This window comes from Pelophylax lessonae (assembly GCF_965119305.1).
Source record: "Pelophylax lessonae genome assembly, chromosome: 4".
Taxonomy (NCBI): domain Eukaryota; kingdom Metazoa; phylum Chordata; class Amphibia; order Anura; family Ranidae; genus Pelophylax; species Pelophylax lessonae.
In genome coordinates, this window is record NC_138771.1 from 507916015 (window position 1) to 507930608 (window position 14594).

At 41.7% G+C, this 14594-nt stretch overlaps 1 protein-coding gene across 1 annotated transcript in view; it reads right to left on the reverse strand.

Moving 5' to 3' along the window:
* The window catches only part of LOC309552734 (aldo-keto reductase family 1 member C1-like), a gene marked incomplete at its 3' end in the record, with an annotated part of 95233 nt that overhangs the window by 11692 nt on the left and 68947 nt on the right, over positions 1-14594 (reverse strand). The window contains exon 7 of the mRNA XM_082253655.1: positions 364-529. Coding sequence (XP_082109781.1) covers positions 364-529 — 166 coding nt within the window. The remainder of the gene's footprint in view (positions 1-363; positions 530-14594) is intronic.

Below are 14594 nucleotides of genomic sequence, written 5' to 3' on the forward strand. Positions count from 1 at the left end.
GCTGTTGCAGGGTTGAATAATATTGTAGCCAATCAGAATATTAAAATGAAGACTCTTGATCAAACTTTTTTCCTTAATAAAACTAAAAGCATACTACTTACAGTTGGTTACTGAGGTGTTGATGCCTAAAGAAGGTTGTCACTCTTTTCCTCTATTGTCTACCTAGTGAGTCACCAACCTGGAACAAGCACACTGTCTGAAATCCCATCCTGCATGCTTGCCTAGGTCAAAATATTCATTAGGCAGTAAAGTCAGAATTGTGATGAGGGTCCCCTATTGTACAACTTCAAACAAAAAAAAGTCAAATCAAAACCCCCACGATTATTTCTGTCCTCAGAGAAGTTTAGGGAGCCTACACAGTACCTGAAAGTTCTCTTTTATCCTGTCTGGGTTAAAGCTCTTAGCAAGGACTACAGTTTCTCTCTGAAGAAGGTGCCTCATGGCCACTTGAGCTGGAGATCGGTTATATTTCTTAGCCACATCATTCAAGGTGGGGTCATTCAGAACATATGGGCTAGCTGGATCCACCCTAAAACAGAGACCCAGGTTAGTTTTCAACAACATTCCAGTTCAGAATGACCACATTTAATTAAATAGGACTTAAAAATGTGCAAAGATTCCCCAAAGGGTGGAAACCTCCTCCTGTTGTTGATGGGAGCTCACTGTCCCTCTTATAGTCCCCCTCACCACACCTCTATCATTGTAGTGATCATGTATCATATTGTGGTGCAGGCCCACACATGCGCAGTGGATAAAGGGTAATAGTGCACCCATCCGGTCTTTTAGTCCCCAAATGATTAGAGCAGCCCCTGGTAACATACAGTCATAAATGAATGGCACAGATACAGTGCATTGCGAAAGTATTCGGCCCCCTTGAACTTTGACCTTTTGCCACATTTCAGGCTTCAAACATTCAAAAGATATAAAACTGTAATTTATTTCTCGTATTGTTCAATATGTGTGTGTATGGCTTTTAATTGTAATGTTTGCAGCATGTTCCGTTATATGCCCACTAGATGGTGTCGTTTTCTCTCTCTACTAGTGGACGGTTCTACTGACAGTATTAATGTTAATCTTATATTTTGTTCGTTATGCCTATTGTGATATATATGGCTGCGTGAATATTTTAGATCTGGCATGTAATGCGAATAAAAGATGGGTTCATTCCCTTCATATATATTATTTGTTGCACATCCGGCTCACTTCCTGGTTGTGGAACGCAGGTGACTTCCGGTTTCGGGGTCGACTTCCGGTTTTGGGGTCGACTTCCGGTTTCGGGGTCGACTTCTGGTTTCCGGGTCGACTTCCGGTTTCTGGGTCACCGTTCATATCCGCTCTCTCCCCATTGGTATTTAGAGCTGTGACAACTGCCCGACCGCGCCCCTTGAAGACGTTCAGTGTAACGAAACGTACGTCGGGCGGTCACAGTGGACACGCTCGCCCACAGTGAGGAGACGTGGCGGCCATCATTTTGCTGGATTGCCGTGGCGGAACATGCATGGAAACAATTTGGACTGCTTTACATGCTCGTTATGATTGGATCCTTGTAAGTGTTTTTAATCCATTATTTTGATCTGGTTAATAAATGGTCTGCGCTATGATACTGCTTTGTGCTTCATTCCTTACATACCTGTGACTACTGACCTGAGACTTCCAGAGAAGGACGCATATTATCCAGGATACATATCGAGTCCTACTGAGTCTATTTTTGGCATTTGGGATGTCTGTCACGGGGATCATCGTTATGTGGTAAGGGTCAGTGTGAACTGGGTGTCTGGTGGTGGTATCACGGATTCGCTACATTTTTTCATCTGATCATATTGGAACTCTACTTTTTAATCTTTCTGAGAACTTTTTATTGATGATTAGCGCTACATTGTTCTTACACTGTAATTTCTTTTGAAGAATCAACAAGTGGGACACAATCATGAAGTGGAACTAAATTTATTGGATATTTCCAACTTTGTTACAAATAAAAAACTGAAAAATTGGGTGTGCAAAATTATTCAACCCCTTTACTTTCAGTGCAGCAAACTCTCTCCAGAAGTTCAGCGAGGATCTCTGAATGATCCAATGTTGACCTAAATGACTAATGATGATAAATAGAATCCACCTGTGTGTAATCAAGTCTCTGTATAAATGCACCTGCACTGTGATAGTCTCAGAGGTCCGTTTAAAGTGCAGAGAGCATCATGAAGAACAAGGAACACACCAGGCAGGTCCAAGATACTGCTGTGGAGAAGTTTAAAGCCGGATTTGGATACAAAAAAGATTTCCCAAGCTTTAAACATCCCAAGGAGCACTGTGCAAGCGATAATATTGAAATGGAAGGAGTATCAGACCACTGCAAATCTACGAAGACCTGGCCGTCCCTCTAAACTTTCAGCTCATACAAGGAGAAGACTGATCAGAGATGCAGCCAAGAGGCCCATGATCACTCTGGATGAACTGCAGAGATCTACAGCTGAGGCGGGAGACTCTGTCCATAGGACAACAATCAGTCGTATACTACACAAATCTGGCCTTTATGGAAGAGTGGCAAGAAGAAAGCCATTTCTTAAAGATATCCATAAAAAGTGTTATTTAAAGTTTGCCACAAGCCATCTGGGAGACACACCAAACATGTGGAAGAAGGTGCTCTAGTCAGATGAATCCAAAATCGAACTTTTTGGCAACAATGAAAAAGGTTATGTTTGGCGTAAAAGCAACACAGCTCATCACCCTGAACACACCATCCCCACTGTCAAATATGGTGGTGGCAGCATCATGGTTTGGGCCTGCTTTTCTTCAGCAGGGACAGGGAAGATGGTTAAAATTGATGGGAAGATGGATGGAGCTAAATACAGGACCATTCTGGAAGAAAACCTGATGGAGTCTGCAAAAGACCTGAGACTGGGACGGAGATTTGTCTTCCAACAAGACAATGATCCAAAACATAAAGCAAAATCTACAATGGAATGGTTCACAAATAAACATATCCAGGTGTTAGAATGGCCAAGTCAAAGTCCAGACCTGAATCCAATCGAGAATCTGTGGAAAGAACTGAAAACTGCTGTTCACAAACGCTCTCCATCCAACCTCACTGAGCTTGAGCTGTTTTGCAAGAAGGAAAGGGCAAAAATTTCAATCTCTCGATGTGCAAAACTGATAGAGACATACCCCAAGCGACTTACAGCTGTAATCACAGCAAAAGGTGGCGCTACAAAGTATTAACTTAAGGGGGCTGAATAATTTTGCATGCCCAATTTTTCAGTTTTTTATTTGTTAAAAAAGTTTGAAATATCCAATAAATTTCGTTCCATTCCACTTCATGATTGTGTCCCACTTGTGGTTGATTCTTCAAAAAAAATGACAGTTTTATATCTTTATTTTTGAAGCCTGAAATGTGGCAAAAGGTCGAAAAGTTCAAGGGGGCCAAATACTTTCGCAATGCACTGTACATATACTTTAAATACATAAAATCATTTAAATTCAAATTAGTTATAAAACCTTGTTAGTAGTTCTGCATACCCAAATATCTAACAAAAAGGATATCCAAATATACCCAAGAAATACAGAATAGGTATTTTGTGTGCTGCTAAGCCTTATCTGGGTAATGACAGATCAAAATCCATAAAGATCGTGGTCGATCAAATGAAGGATATGTAACCTCATTTAAAACAGGGGCTTGATTTGCTTTTAAAGATTGTATCCAACAGCCTTCAACCCCCAACTACTTAAATTTGTGTCCTCATCCAAACAATCCAAAGCCACAAAACTAACTCCACAGTGCATTGCAATTGTGGCATATTCCTACATGCCTATTTACAGGAATTGAAAGTTTTCCCATTTTCAATGAGGTGACTGTAGCCCTATTAGTGCACTTGCGACATTTGAGTGCTGTCCATGATACTTTTTTTATTTGCACTAACTTACAATTTTTCAGGACAAGCTTTAGGGGTAATGACTGTGCCTGGTCAGCCTTGCTGGGTATCGTTTCTCCTTTTCCTCACACAGAGACAGTGTGTGAGGAAAGAACTGCCGATAACCGTTTACATGTGACCAGTTGATATTGGACATAGAGTAGCTGATCACATGCTAAAGGGCCACTGGGATTGGCTCACTGTCACTGGGAGATGGGGGACCGAGAGGAGAGGGGGTGCATGCTGAATCAATCTTGTTGAATCTTTCTCACTCTGAATATCTCTATCTCTGTCCCCCCCACTGGTTGACGGGAAGAAATCACAGTTCCCAAATCAACACAGACAGTTCTGATAGGGTAATCTCTGCTCCCGGTGTGGGGCAGGGAAGGGCAGGGGAAGATAGTGATTTTTGCTAGTGGCTAAGTGAATCCATCAGGCTGGTTGTAGCCAAGTTGAGTCACTTCAGAGAAGTTTTCCCAACACAGATAAAATTGTGACGGAGGAGGAGAGCTCAGCACACGACTTGTCTATTTAGAACACAGCTCTACATGTTCCTTCATTCCTGTGCCGTGTGTGAAGAGGGTGTGTCCCTTTCCTCCAATCATCTTCGACACAGTTTGCAAGAGCTTCAACTGCAGCCCCCCCCTCAGTGATACTGACAGATGAAGAAGGATTTTTATCACAATTCTGCTCTTTAGAATGGATGTATATAAGAGAGAAGACGGCAGATAAACAAGTAAAATGTATGTAGGAGGATTTGAATCAGTGAATAATAGCGAATATTCATTCGCTATTGTCATACAACTGGGTGGGCTAAGGGCACAGTGCCCACCCTTTTTTGTAGCCTATTAGAGCCCTTAGCTCTAAGTGCTTAACCACTTACCGCCCGCCGTCATATGACGGCGGGACGGTGCGGCTATTATCCTGGGCGGACGTCATATGACGTGACCCAGGAAATGCACGGCAGGCGCGCGATCGCGGGCGCGCCGCCGTGCACTGCCGGTGTCGGGGTGTCCCCGGGACACCCCCGTCACCGGCAGGGGGGAAACAGCCACTGGGCGTGGCTGTTTCCCACGTGATCGGCTGTGTTCCAATGACACAGCCGATCACTATGGAGGCGGCCGGGAGATGACCGCGCATGCGCGATCGGGAGCGCACAGCGCGGTCATGTCGGTGGCACTGTGTTCCGTAGGAACACAGCTGTCACCGGCAGTAGTAAACAGTCACTGATAGTGACTGTTTACTATGTGATCGGCTGTGAATCCATTCACAGCCGATCAGAAAATGTAAACAAAGAGCAGTAACTCAGTGTTACTAGCTCTTCTCTCCTCATACAGTTTCCAGTGTGAGGGGAGAAGAACTAGAAACAGTGAGTTACTGCTCTGTGTACCTGTAAAAAGTAAAATCACACCAATAAAGGTCCCCCCACACAGTCTCAGCCCCCCCAATGTCACCTGTCACCCAACAGTCACCTCATCAGTGCCCAGAAATTGACACCCATAACGTTCACATGTGAGGGCAGCGATCGCGGGCAGAATCACCGCGATTCTGCCCGCGATCCGGAAATCATTGCAAATTGAGGGACGCCTGTGCGTTGCCCGTTTTTTGCAATAGCACCCCAAACGCTGTGCAATGTTGCCGCCATTTCCACCTGCCGAATTGCGGTAACATCGCGCAAAAAACGCATGACGCCCAAAAAAGGTACAAGAGCTTCTTTGGGGCGTCATGCGTTGTTTGCATGATGTTACCTCAATTCGGCAGGCAGAAATCGCAGCAACATCGCACAGCGTTTGGGGTGCTATTGCAAATCACGAGCAACGCACAGGCATCCCGCAATTTGCAATGATTTCTGGATCACGGGCAGAATCGCAGTGATTCTGCTCGCAATCGCTACGCTCACATGTGAACGTAGCCTAAAATTCGCCCGTGCACCATCGCCCGTCACCTGTCACCCATCAGTGACCATCGCCCGTCACCTGTCACCCCATCAATCAACGTCACCTGTCACCCCATCAGTCATCGTCACCTGTCACCCCATCAGTCATCGTCATCTGTCACCCTATCAATCATCGTCACTTGACACTCCATCAGTGATCGTCACTTGTCACCCCATCAATCATCGTCACATGTCACCCCATCAGTGATTGTCATCTGTCACCCCATCAATCATCGTCACCTGTCACCCCATCAATCATCGTCACCTGTCACCTCATCAGTCATCGTCACCTGTCACCCCATCAGTCATCGTCACCTGTCACCCCATCAGTCATCGTCACCTGTCACCCCATCAGTCATCGTCACCTGTCACCCCATCAGTCATTGTCACCTGTCACCCCATCAGTCATCGTCACCTGTTTGCCATATACATGCAATCACTTACTGACCGCCTAACGACTATATGCGTCGGCCATTAAAAGCTAAATACTGGGGTTATGGCAGCAGATAGCCCCCATAACCCCGGTATTTTTTGAAACGGCGGGCGGTCGGCTTTCAGATAAGGGTGGTCCCAGTGGCGGATTCGCTGCGGAATTACCCTTACGGTGCAGGTGAAGAGGTGCCCCCCCCTCCTGCCGCGTCCCAGACGTTTTCCCAGCTTACCGGACCCGCCGGCAGCGGGGAAAACTATCTGGTCCCGGATCCTCAGAGACAGGAAGTCGAGTGAGGGCAAGATGGCCCTCACTCAACTCTATGGTCTTGGAGGACCGGAGCTACGTCAAAAGACTTTGCCTAGCAACCGGTTTAAAGGGCCGCTTTTTTTTTTCTTTTTTTTTTTTTCCTCTTTCAACAATTTTTTTTTTTTTTCTTTTCTTTTTTAGTGTAGTTGTGAGGTGTGAGGTCTTTTTGACCCCAGATCTCACAATAAAGAGGACCTGTCATGCCTATTTCTATTACAAGGGATGTTTACATTATAATAAAACATTTTTTTTTTAAAACTGTGTAAAAATAAAAAAATAATAAATAAAATAAATAGGAAAAAAAAAAAATTAAAGCGCCCTGTCCCCGTTAGCTCGCGCGCAGAAGCAAATGCATACACAAGTCCCGCCCACATATGTAAACGGTGTTCAAACCATACATGTGAGGTATCGCCGCGATCGTTAGAGCGAGAGCAATAATTTGAGCCCTAGACCTCCTCTGTAACTCTAAGCTAGTAACCTGCAGAAATTTTTAAAATGTTGCCTATGGGGATTTTTAAGTACCAATGTTTGGCGCCATTCTGTGAGCATGTGCAATTTTGAAGCATGACATGTTGGGTATCTAATTACTCGGCGAAACATTATCTTTCACATTATGGAAAAAAATTGTGCTAAATTTACTGTTTTCTTATTTTTTAGTTCAAAAAAGTGAATTTTTTTCAAAAAAATCGCATCTGGAAGACTGCTGCGCAAATATGGTGTGATAAAAAATATTGCAACGATCTCCATTTTATTCTCTAGGGTCTCTGCTAAAAAAATATATATAATGTTTGGGGGTTCCAAGTAATTTTCTAGCAAAAAAAATGATTTTAGCTTGTAAACACCAAGTGTCAAAAATAGGCCCAGTCTTAAAGTGGATAAATGGACAACTTTGTGTAAAGCGCTACTTGGATGTTAGGCCTATGTGTGTGGCCAGGCTGTGAAAAAGTGTTACACATGTGGTATCGCCATACTCAGGAGGAATAGCAGAATGTATTTTGGGGTGCAATTTTTGCTATGTACATGCTATGTGTTAGAAATATTGCATAAATGGACAGCTTTGTGTAAAAAAAAATGTGTTTTCATTTTCTTTCCACATTTTCCAAAAACTTGTGGAAAAAAATGACATATTCAAAAGACTCATTATGCCTCAAAAATTATACGTTGGGCTGTTTGCTTTCCAAAATGGGGTCATTTTATGGGGGTTTCCATTGTCCTGGTGCTCCAGGGCCTTCAAAAGTGCGATAGGTTGTCAGGAAATTATATGTGTAATTTGTGCTCCTAGAATGCCGGACGCTGCTACTTGGATGTTAGGCCTCTGTATGTTGCCAGGCTGTGAAAAAGTCTCACACATGTGGTATCGCCATACTCAGGAGGAGTAGTAGAATGTGTTTTGGGGTGTAGTTGCAAGTATACATGTGCTGTGTGAGAGAAATAACCTGTTAATATGGCAATTTGTAAAAAAAAAAAAAAAAAGAAATCTTCATTTTGCAAAGAGTTGTGGGAAAAAATGACAACTTCAAAAAACTCACCATGCCCCTTATTAAATACCTTGGAATGTCTACTTTCCAAAAAGGGGTCATTTGGGGGGTATTTGTACTTTCCTGACTTTTTAGTGTCTCAAGAAATGAGATAGGCCTTCAGTACATCAGGTGTGATCAAGTGTGATCAATTTTCAATGATTCGCACCATAGCTTGTGGACTCTATAACTTTCACAAAGACCAAATAATATACACTTACTTGGGTTATTTTTAACCAAAGATAAGTAGCAGTATAAATTTTGGCCAAAATTTGTGAAGAAAAATGACTAATTTGCAAAATTTTATGACAGAAACAAAGAAAAATGCGTTTTTTCACGATATTTTCAGTCTTTTTTTATTTATAGCACAAAAAATAAAAAAACCCAGTATTGATCAAATACCATCAAAAGAAAGCTCTATTTGTGTGAAAAAAAGGACACAATTTTTGTATGGGTACAGTGTTGCATGACTGAGTAATTCTCAGTCAAAGTGTGAGAGCGCTGAAAGCTGAAAATCGGTCTGGGCAGGAAGGGGGTGAAAGTGCACTGTAGGCAAGTGGTTAAAAAAAAAAAAGTCCCATTGGAATCCATGCATCCGGCGCCCTGCATGTAGACTAGGGGGCTGAATGGGGGGGGGGGGCAGCGCCCCTGCGCCCATAATAGATGGGCCACCACTGGTCACTTCATGTGAGGGTTTACAATCACTTTAGCCACTTTAGAAGGTTTTAGCCCTCTTAATGACCAGGCCAATTTTTGCAATTTTGCACTGCGCGAGTTTAACTGGTAACTGCGCAGTCATGCAATGCTGTACCCAAACAAAATTTATGTCCATTTTTTCCCATAATTAGAGCTTTCTTTTGGTGGTATTTGATCACCTCTGCGGTTTTTATTTTTTTGCGATTTAAATGAAAAAAACGAAAACTTTGAGAAAAATTACATTTTCTAATTTTTCTTATAGAAAATATCCAATAAACTCAATTTTTGCCATACATTCAGGCCAAAATGTATTTAGCTACGTCATAGATATAAAAAAAATCTCAATAAGCGTTTATTATTGGTTTGCGCAAAAATTATAGCATCTACAAAACTATGACGTACTGTATATACTGGGATTTACGCAACTTTTAATCTCCCATTTCTTGAAGTGCTAAAATGGCAGAGCGGTACGAAACCCCCCCAAACCCCCAAATAACCCCTTTTTGGAAAGTAGACACCCCAAGGAAATTCCTAAGAGTCATGGTAAGCCCATTGAATATTACATTTTTCTGTCACAGGTGTTTAAATATGACAAAAAATTAATTTTTTTTTTTTTTTTTTACACAAAGTTGTCATTGAAATTATATATTGCTCACGCATGCCATAGGTAGATTTGGAATTACACCTCAAAATACATTCTGCTGCTTCTTCTGAGTATGGGGATACCCCATGTGTGAGACTTTTTGGCAGTCAGGACCCCGAAAACCAATCACTGCTTTCAGGCTTTCTAATGGCGTAAATTGTTGATTTCACTCCTCGCTACCCATCACAGTTTCGGAGGCCATGAAATGCCAAGATAGCACAACCCCCCCCCCCCCCCATGACCCCTTTTCAGAAAGTAGACCCCCCCAAAGCTATTAGCTGAGAGGCAGGTTGAGTATTTTGAAGATCTCACTTTTTGTAACAAAGTTTTGAAAGTTGAAAAAAAACAACACATTTATCTTTTCTTTCTTTATTTTCCAAAACAAATGAGAGCTGCAAAATAGAGAATATTATGTTCTGCAGCACACCTACATATTGGAAAAACAGGCCTTCATCCCTAATTGTATATACAGAAATACTTTTCATAGGTTTGCGGGACTTTAAATGAGGCAAATTGATCCTTGGTTGTATGAAATAAACATTTAAAAATGTAATATTTTAATTAAAATAGACCATTATTGGCCATCCATTGTAACTACAGTAGATTATAAACCAGTAGAAAAGGTCTACTTCAATTCATAATAAATAAATATACAAAAAAAAAAAAAAAAAAAGAAAATGATGATTATACATTACAAGGAATACAACATAATTTAAATTGGTCAAATTACAATTAAAACAGGTTGGTATGTCGAGAAGAGCTGACAAGGGAGGGAATATATTCCTGCATCGCACAAAATATATATTTTTGATGGTACATAATATTGTTGGCATCTGATATGGTATTAAAAACATGATATCTTGGCATCCATATAACTCAATGCATTTCGTGGTTCTGTGCCCACTTCAACAGAAATAGGATGCAATAGAGATATCTACAGGTCAGCTCAGAAAAGCAGACAGCTTCAGGGAGAAGAATGAGGGTGTCAAGCATAAGTCTCACCCAGGGCTGAGGTGGGAGAGACCAGCCCCAGGCACAGAGAAACAAGCCAAGGAAAGGCCAGATCAGCGAAATACCATTTCCCAAGTATTGATATGTAGAAACTAGTATCATCCACGTTTATCTAAGAATATATAAAGTTATATGAAATGTATGTCAGACTTTAAATGATGCACTATGAGATAAATAAAGTGACTGTGAATACCAGGTGAATAGTATAAAACACAGGGGTCCAAAAGGGGGACCATTAGTAGACAGAAACCAAAACTTAAACACCAAAGAGAAACACAAAAACCAAGAATCCAGTGTTGCAAATGAAAAGACAAGAAAGTGAAATGAAACAAAATAAAAAGTAGTAGAAAAACAAGAAAAAGAAATTAGGTAAGTAAGGTGTAACCTCTGAAATGAAAGAAAGGTTGTTAGTGATAGTAATGAAGGTGTGCCTCCATCTTGCATGTGATGTTAAAAGGTGTCCATTTAAGTCTCAATTAGTTGCATCTGGTGTGGTAAAAACCTCACTGATTACCTGGCCCTCCTCAGTCTTGCATTTGTAGGCTTGGGGTCAACCCTCCCACCAACGTCATGGAAAAAAAACACACCGATCCGACAACAGACAGGTCAAGTGTGCAAACATGACGCTGATGCATGGATAGACAACCCCACCACCACCTAAGTGGCCATTGGCAAGGATGGGGAAGGGACGTCCGGCCATGCATCGCAACCCGGGATAGGACAAGCTCAAAACACCCAAATCATCCCTAGTGCTGAATGCTCTTCATAACTCATGGAAAATTACAATGTAACACTTGTAAATGACATATTAACAGATATTAAACAATATTGAACAAATCATTTAATGAACGTAGTTTGTGCGTGACAGAACATATAGAACCCAGGTGTCTTCCACCCAATAATTGCATAAATAGAGAATATTATGTTCTGCAGCACACCTACATATTGGAAAAACAGGCCTCCATCCCTATTTGTATATAAAAAAATACTTTTCATAGGTTTGCGGGACTTTAAATGAGGCAAATTGATCCTTGATTGTATGAAATAAACATTTTAATATTTTAATCAAGAGCTGCAAAATACTCACTATGCCTCTTAGCAAATACCTTGGGGTGTCTACTTTCTGAAAATTGGCCATTTGGGGGAGTTCTTGTTTGTGCTATCTTGACTTTTTAGGGCCTCCGAAATTGTGATAGGTAGTGAGGAGTAAAATAAGCAATTTGCGCCCTTAGAAAACCTGAAGGTGGTGATTGGTTTTTGGGGTCCCGTACACAGATAGGCTCCCAAAAAGTCTCATACATGTGGTATCCCTGCACTCAGGAGAAGCAGTAGAATGTATTTTGGGGTGTCAGTCCACATATATAACAATGGCATGTGTTAGCAATATATCATTTAATAACATCTTTGTGTAAAAATAAATTAATAAATGAAATGTTATTTTCCTAAAACTTGTGGCAAAATATAAAATATTCCATGGACTCAACATGCCTCTCAGCAAATAGCTTGGGGTTTCTACTTTCCAAAAAAGAGTCATTTGGGGGGGGGGGGGGGGGGGTGGTTGAACTGTCCTGGCATTTTATGCCAAATATTAGAAGCTTATGCCACACATCATCCACTCTCTAACCAATTGAAGACCAAGCCTTTTCTGACACTTTTTTGTTTACATGAAAACTATATTTTTTTTATTAGAAAATTACTTTGAACCCCCAAACTTTATATATTTTTTTATTAAGCAGAGGCCCTACAAAAATGGTAGGTGTTGCAATTTTTTTTTGTCACATGGTATTTGCGCAGAGATTTTCCAAATGCAATTTATAGGGGGGAAAAACACTTTTTTAAAATATAATGCACAAATACACTATATATTGCCCAATATATTGTTTGGTAAACTATAAAAGATGATCTTATGCCGAGTACATAGATACCAAACATGACATGCTTTAAAATTCCACACGCCTGTGCAGTGGCAAGAAACTACGTACATTTTTAAAAGCCTTTAAAAGCCTTTTCAGGTTACCACTTTGGATTTACAGAGGAGTTCTACTGCAAGAATTACTGCCCTCAATCTGAAGTTTGCGGCAATACCTCACATGCATGCTGCAATTGCTGTTTACATATGACACCAGACCGATGCTTGCGTTCTTCTTAGCGTGCAAACAGGGGTGCTTGAGATTTTTTTATTATTTATTTTTTACACCTTCCCTTTCGTTATTTTTTATCACTTTATTTGTTATCACAGGAAATTTAAATATCCCCTATGATAGAGATAGATAGATAGATAGATAGATAGATAGTAGTGACAGCTACTCTTTTTTAAAAAAATTGGGGTCTATTAGACTCTAGATCTCTCCTCTGCCCTTAACCGCTTGCCGACTGCGCACAGTATATTTACTGCGGCAGTCGGCCCCGGCCAGGCAGAGTGACGTAGGTCTACGTCGCTCGCCTGTCACTCCTTCCAGAGCCAATAGCGGGCGGGCGCGCGCCCGCCGAGGCGCGCGCCCGCCTCGGCTCGTTCACGGAGGAGTGCGGGAGTGTGACTGGCGGACCCGATGTCCGCCGGTCACACTACGATCGCCGCTACAGCGGGAGAAAGACAGAGCGGCTTGTGTAAACAAGCCACCTGTCAGTTCTCCCTGTGTAAAAGTGAAGATCAAACAGTTCTACTATGTAGAACTGTTGATCTTTGTTTTTACACTAGTAGACATGTCCCTACACAGTTAGAATCACGCCCCTAGGACACACTTAACCCCTCCCTGTCCAATACTGTTAACCCCTTCCCTGCCAGTGTCATTTTTGCAGTAACAGTGCATATATATAGCACTGATTACTGCAGTAATGTCACTGGTACCCCCAAAAGTGTCAAAAATGTCAGTCAAGGGTCCGATCTGTCCGCCGCAATGTCGCAGTACCGCAAAAAAAATCGCAGATCGCCGCCATTACTCGTTAAAAAAAAAAACACCAAAAATGACAAAAATCTTTCCCTTTGTTAGTAAACGCGATAACTTTTGCGCAAACCAATCAAAATACGCTTTTTGCGATTTTTTTTACCAAACATAGGTAGCGTAAAACAAATTGGCCGAAAATTTTAAAAAATTTTGATTTTTACATTTTTTTTGGGGGAATTTCATATAAAAAAAAGTGAAAAATATTGTTGTTTTTGCAAAAATTACGCTCTTTTTTTGTTTATAGCGCGTGATCAAAAAATCGCACAGGTGATCAAATACCACCAAAAGAAAGCTCTGTTTGTGGGAAAAAAAGGACGTGAAATTCGTTTAGGTACAGCGTCGCACGACCGCGCGATTGTCCGTTAAAGTCACGCAGTAAAAAATCGCAAAATAACCCCTGGTCTTTTAGCAGGAAAATCCTCCGGTGGTAAAGTGGTTAAAGCATCTGACCACACCAAGACTGGTGTGATAAGAGGCTTTCCCAATTTCCCAATGGCGTGGTTTATATCTGGCGAAACCAAAGTCATGAAATGCTTGATGCTTCCGGTATCTTAGGCCATAGAGATGATTGGAGCCATTCTGGTCTCCAATTAGCTCTATGGTTAGATGACAGAACCACCGGCTGCAGTCTCTAGTTACCTGGTGGGATAGGAGAGCCCGAGAAAACCATGAAAGTCAGCAGGCGGGGGTTCTCCCCTCCCTCAGTCTAGCAGCTAGTCATCCGCTAGGATTGCTTTTACATGAAAGCCAACCGCCGACTGTAAAAATACAATACCAAGATGATGCCTAAATCTGCAGTTATCATCTTGGTATAACCACTCAAAGTCCAGTGACGTACCAGTGTGTTGCTGGTCCTTGTAGGCTCTTTTTTTTATGCAGCCTGTGGGCTGAAAGAAAAAAAAGAGAACCAACAGATTCCTCCATTTACAGCGATCGATGTGGATAAAGAAATCTCTGCCAAGAAAAGTTTTTAAAAATATATGGTGAAACATAAGGGAGCTCCGCCCTCTGTGTCCACCCCATCCTCTATGCTTCACCATGTATGCTCTTTTTTTTTTAAACTGCGGAGGTGAAATTACCTCCTACAGCGCTGCAATCATTGATTTACCTATATGCTGAGAGAAAACGATGTTGCTGTAAGAACAAATCAGTTCTTTGGGGTGCTCTTTGGGCAGGGGTACCAGGGAGGACAAATCCGGAAAATG